The following is a 6,000-nucleotide window of genomic DNA, read 5'->3' on the forward strand; positions in this document are numbered from 1 at the left end:
ATTATTTCTAAAAATAAGACACTGCAAGTTCAAAGGCTTTCAGAAAACATTAAATTCTTTGATCTTTCACAATTTGTTTATGCTTAAAGCCCGAGGTAAGAATTCAGCTTTAAAAGCAACGAAACCATGCCTAGCAGGTTGTCCCCAGGCCATTAATCATCCTTTTGTTTGGCTCCTCTCAATCCAGGCCGCTATTACAATAAGCCCAATTTCCACACTTAGACCTACTTTGTGATGCATTGTTTTTCTGATCTGTTTTGGCACCAGCATCACACTGCTAATGATTAGAACTTTATTGCCACTTAGGCTAATAACTTCCCTCAGATTCTCTCACCTGCACACATTTCCAGAAATTCCCTGATTTTTCTTAGATGTTCATTCTTCCAGATTAACCTTAGAATCAATTTCCCCCCCAAAATCAACTCAAAAAATCCTACTGGGATTTTGATTGAGACTCCATTAGAATTACAGATTATTTTGAGAAGTATACTTTCACAGTACATTTTTCTAAGAACTAAATAGACTTAGTCAATTTTATATATTATAATTTTCTTCATATACTTATACATTTCTTGTTTATTCCTATGTATTTTATTTTTGTCCCTATCAGCTGTTTCCCACACATTTAATATTCTGTATTTTCATTTTTCATGAGATTTTGACCCCTGGATTTAGAAGTACATGGAGATGTTGGTGTTATCTGTTATTTCTAGTTTGATACTCTTTTAGTCAGAACATGTTCTGTTTTTAAAGATTTAAGTAATCTCTATACTCCAAGTGGGGCTTGAACCTAGAAACCTGAGATCAAGAGTCGCATGCTCTACTGACTGAGGTAGCCAGGCAACCCTAGGATTTTAAATCTTTTAAGGTTCATTTTATGCCCCCAGAACATGGTCTATCTTGGCGAATGTTCCATGGGCAGTAGAAAGGAATGTGTATTCTGCTGTTGTTGGGTAAGGTGTTCTGTGTCAATTAGACCCTGTTGATGGCATATAAAGTTTTTCTGTGTCCTCAGTTTTCTGACTAGTAGTTCTATTAATTACTGAGAGAGGGGTACTGAAGTCTCCAACTATATGTGGATTTATCTAGACCTTCTTTCAGTTTTTACTGAATATATTTTGAAGCTTTGTGGTAAACCTTTAGAATTGTTGTCTTGATGGGGGCTAAACCTTTCTTCACTGTGTAATGTCACTCTCTGTCCCTGGTCTGGGCTGATTTTTAGAAGTAGAGGATTAACAGATTGATCTTTTTGATACAGTGAATCAAAGAGGGGCCTGGGAATATACGTTGTAACAAAATTCTCAGATGATTTTTATAATCAGGCACTATAGTTCTTTACAAACACTAGAAATTGACTTTGGTTAACTTAGGCAGAAAGGAACTTATTGGAAGAATATCCAGTAACATCTACTGGATTGCTGGAGTCCTGCTATGAAGCCCAGACTGGTATCTCTGTAGGGAAGCAAGAAAAAAAAAGGAGGGGGGGCAAATTGTAGTATTTTTGTGACTGTAGAGAGCCTTGCTGTTCTTAGTCACTTCATTTAACCATCCTTGTGAGATGAGTTGACAACTACCAAGTGCTTGGCTTATTGCTAACTGGAGGCGGCCCTGGGTTAACAGATGTTGGAGATGGGAGTGCCTGAACTTGCCAGTAACAGAGCACGGTCTTGGCAGAAATCCACTCTGAATGTGGAAAAAAATGGACACCAAACAGAAAGTATTGTCACACGTGAAGCATCGTGAACATAGATAAAATGGATTATCTTTTCAGAGATCATTAGATTGCATCTCCAAAAAAACCCCCCAAAACCCCAAACAGAACTTCCTCCTAATCCATCCTGTCAGAACTGAAGGGGGAACAAGTGGAAGTTAGGCAGAGGGAGTCCTGCATACAATGAGAATTAGAAGTTGAGCAAACTAGACTGGTATGAAAGTGTGGAAAACCAGATGTCTTCTCTTCCCCAGATACTGGTTTGCTCTGGAGATACCGAGGAGTGGGTGCAGAGAGGTCTGACCTGGCCAGGACGTGTTAATGTCAGTCCTAACTCACAGGGTCACACAAAATGCCTACAAAAGCTGGGCCCAAATAAATAATAGTGCATTCCTGACATCTTAGGTCTATTTGCAGAATGGCTGCAAAGGACATCCATTCATGTAGGTGGAGAGAGGATTTCCCCTTTGACATAAAAATCTACTTAGAAGTGACTGGGGCACAATAAATTGAGTCATTCCTTGTGACTTGCAGGTTCTTATGAGTGCATCATTCCTGGGGGCCCTGTGTCTTTTCTCATCAGTCTGTGTTGTATGTGCCATTTCTGCATTTACTCTCCCCATTGAGACCAAAGGACGGGCCCTGCAGGTAAGTGATGCAGAAATCTCTTAAGTATTCTCAACTATCCTCTTTGGACCAAAGGAAATGAACTTGGAGTATGGAAATTCTTCTTTGAACCCACCTGACATCCAGGTGTGTACTAACGTGTGTGTGGTATTTGCTTAATGGGTTCCAGTAAAAAAAAAAAAAAAAAAATCCAGTTTGCTTGCATGTAACTTCGAGCAGCACTGAAACTAAAGGAACCACGTATTCACTCCAAATCTTTGCTAAATTCTTGAAAGAGGACATGTATAGTGTGATTTTTCTGAATGATGTCTTTATCACACTAGAATTAACTCTGAAGCTACCATTGCCAGTCAGGTACACAGGGTAAATGCTAGGGTCTTAATTCCTTACAAGTTTATTAAGAAATCTTCTATTACTAGTTTTGAGTGTCAGACACTGAGGATGAATGGAGAAGGCTTTCTTTTTATTAAATGTATTGATCTACTGAATCACTTCTTATTCCAGCAAATTAAATGAAGACCTGTAAACCAATGTCTACTGGAGAAGAAAAATGCATTTTATCTTTACAAAGAGCTGTGGCACATTTTTAAAAACTTGGTTTAATTTCTGTATACTACTTGGTAATACTACATACAGAAGCTGATGATGTATTTTTGAAAAATAAGGCACATGAGAATGAGGTGGGTAAACTTTATATTGATGTCCTTCTTCGGAGACTATAGAGAACTTCTATAAAAATATATTTTTAAGATTGGAAAGGTTTCTATGGGAGATGGCTAGGGGGAAGGTAGCTTTTCTTTGACATCAAGTCTGTTAAAGTTTCTTAGAGAAAATGCATATATACTTGATATTTTCCCATGAGGTTTGTAGCAAAAGTTGGCCTGAAATTTGGTAGCTAAGGCATGAACTTGGGGTTGTATCATTAAGCCTTTCAAAACAGTCAAATTCACAATTAAAATTTGCATTTAAATTGTGTGCTTATCTATAAAGTATGCCTAAATTAGCATGAATCTTGCATATAATTGCAAAAAAGCTGGGAATAAATGAATTTTTTCCCAGATCCTGTTTTTATTTTAATTTTATTACTTTATGGGAGACTCCCATGGTGTGATAAAAAATTAAAAAGTGCATCAAGTTTTCCTACATCATGCAATGACTTATCTGCCCTTTGCTGAGCAATCGTAGCATGCAGGACATCACACCTGTGCGTATCACTCTACTAGATGAGGGAAAAAAAAAAAACCTAAGGCGTTTATGTTGAGATGTAGTCTTTTATTGCTATTTAGGCTTATTGTGGACACCTCTAAAACTGGGCACCCCACGGCTTGTTCATCTACTCCTCCCATCCGCACTTTGCAGTGGAAAAAGAACTCACTGCAGCCATAATCAAGTATCATTGTATTAGCCAAGTCTATTTATGAGAGGGTTTATACACCTGCTTCAATAGGGGTGCAAATCATTCCTATTTGAACCAGAGGTGCAAATGGCTTAAAGTCAGGAAACTTTCTCTGTAAAGGGCCACACCATAAATATTTCATTTTGTGACCTAAATATCGTCTGTCACACACCCCCACCACCTTTCAGCCTTAAAAAAATGTATGGTGATTAGCATAATAAAATTAAAAAAAAAGTAAAAACATCCCTATCTCTTAGACTGTGTAAAAGAGGGCCAGAGGTTAAATTTGGCTAACAGGCCATAGTTTTGTTGAAATAAATTTATAGGTCCAAGATGGAATAGCTCCTGCCCAGAGTACCGTATCAGCAAACAAATTTATTTTAGAGAGTGCAAGAGCTGGGGGGCAGGGGGAGAGGGAATCTCAAGCAGACTTCCTGCAGAGCCCAATGCAGGGCTCGATCTTACCACCTGAGATCATGACCTGAGCCGGAATCAAGAGTCAGACACTGGGGCACCTGGGTGGCTCAGTCGTTAAGCGTCTGCCTTTGGCTCGGGTCATGATCTCAGGGTCCTGGGAGTGAGCCCCACCTCGGGCTCCCTGCTCGGCGGGAAGCCTTCTCCCTCTCCCACTCCCCCTGCTTGTGTTCCCTCTCTCATTCTTGTGTCTGTAGGCAGCTCAACTGTCAGGATGGGTGCCAAAAGATGGCTGCACACAAATGTGGGTTGTACCTCATTTGTGTCTAGGGGCCTACCAAGTGTTGATCAGGGAATTGCTAAGGTCCTTTTTTCTTTTGGTTATCTTTGGGAGAAGTTATGGATCTTGGCAGGGTAAAATCTTTCGGAGCATTAAATATTGCTAGGAATATTTATGTTTTGTGCTGGCTGGAATTTGGCAAGGTAGTTGCAAGGATTTTTAAAAAGTAACTCTATAGTACCCTATGGCCAGAAGTTGGCCAAATAAGCAAATATTCAGAGTCTGATAGAACTTTTTAGGCCTTCTCCCTTAAGATACAATGAAATTTATACATTGGAAAAATGCCAAACACAAACAGCTCTAAATCTAGAACACAGGAATCTTTTGATTTCTTAGTTGAAGATCATCCTCCAGATATAAAAAAGCAAATTGAAGATTGGATGGGTGGGTCAACCCCTTGGTACCATTCAGGGTGCAACCCAATTCTTTGAGGAATTAAAAATGTCCTTGTCTTACAAATTGAGTCTTTACAAGAACAGAAAAAGGCCACCCCTCCTCTTAAGCTCCCCTATTCATCTCAAAAGGCTTGTAGGTGTTATCAAAATTCTGGACTTAGGAAACAAAGATTCTTCTTGGAGGAACTTACATTCTTTTTCTGTGCCTTTGAGATGTAAATGTTCCAACCAGTATTTTCTAGGAACCATTAAGGGCCATTTCTTTGGAATGCAAACCTTGGGGAGGCAATTGTTACTTTAAGGCTATTTGGAAATCAGGTAAGTGAAAAATTTTTAAGTCTTCTCCACAAACTCTAGTAAGAAGTTTGAGCCATCTGAGCAGATAAACTTATTCTATCTGCCAGAAACACAATTTGGATCCAGTTATTCTTGACACACTAGTGAGTTTAGTATATTATTGTATCCATTTTATGGCTAAAATTTTAAAACAAAAGCTATAAGATACCGGTTTGCATCTGTATGTTTGTTATAGATAGAAAAAATATAACATCTATCCTACCTACAGATGGTATTGCCAAAATTAATTTGTAAAGAGCTCTATTTAAGTTGCTTAAAGACAAACGTGTTTATATAAATCAAGTATACTCTCAGAAATACAGAAACTAACTCAAATGTTTTCCAAGTTCAAGTGATCTAGGAAATCTTTGGTTTAAAAAATAAAGCTATTTTAAGCTTCTTGGCTTAATTAAAACAGGCAGTTCTTTAGAGTTATCAATATTAAATACAGATAGGACTTTTATTCCTTCTAGGGTTTACTGAAAGTCAAATAAGGTGATGGTTAGCTGTTTAATGTCTCATGAGTAATCTAAAGAACAAATAATGAGAAAAGTTTACAAATAAAATTTTCAACAATAATTACGCTTTATGGTAGGTTTCCTTAAAAACTGTTCCCCAAAATTTTTTTGTGACCTGAAACCTTAAAGTTATACTGAGTTAAATTAAATGATGGACATTCACTAAATATCTAGATCATTTACAAGTAAGATAAAATACAGAGACCTTAACTACTGAACATAAGTTTATCCACTTTTGGCTTCCTTTTACAGAGGAAATAAAA

General features: G+C 37.8%; 1 protein-coding gene across 1 annotated transcript in view; it reads left to right on the forward strand.

Moving 5' to 3' along the window:
- Positions 1–3,213, forward strand: part of SVOPL (SVOP like) — a 72,334-nt gene extending 69,121 nt beyond the window's left edge. Inside the window, exons 14-15 of the mRNA XM_064574917.1 lie at positions 2,246–2,359; positions 2,843–3,213. Coding sequence (XP_064430987.1) covers positions 2,246–2,359; positions 2,843–2,854 — 126 coding nt within the window. The 3' untranslated portion in view covers positions 2,855–3,213. The remainder of the gene's footprint in view (positions 1–2,245; positions 2,360–2,842) is intronic.
- Positions 3,214–6,000: the final 2,787 nt, after the last annotated feature.

The sequence above is a fragment of the Mirounga angustirostris genome, unplaced genomic scaffold (assembly GCF_029215605.1).
Source record: "Mirounga angustirostris isolate CCGP_5_RB_7025 unplaced genomic scaffold, mMirAng1.0.hap1 SCAF_12, whole genome shotgun sequence".
In the NCBI taxonomy this organism is placed as follows: domain Eukaryota; kingdom Metazoa; phylum Chordata; class Mammalia; order Carnivora; family Phocidae; genus Mirounga; species Mirounga angustirostris.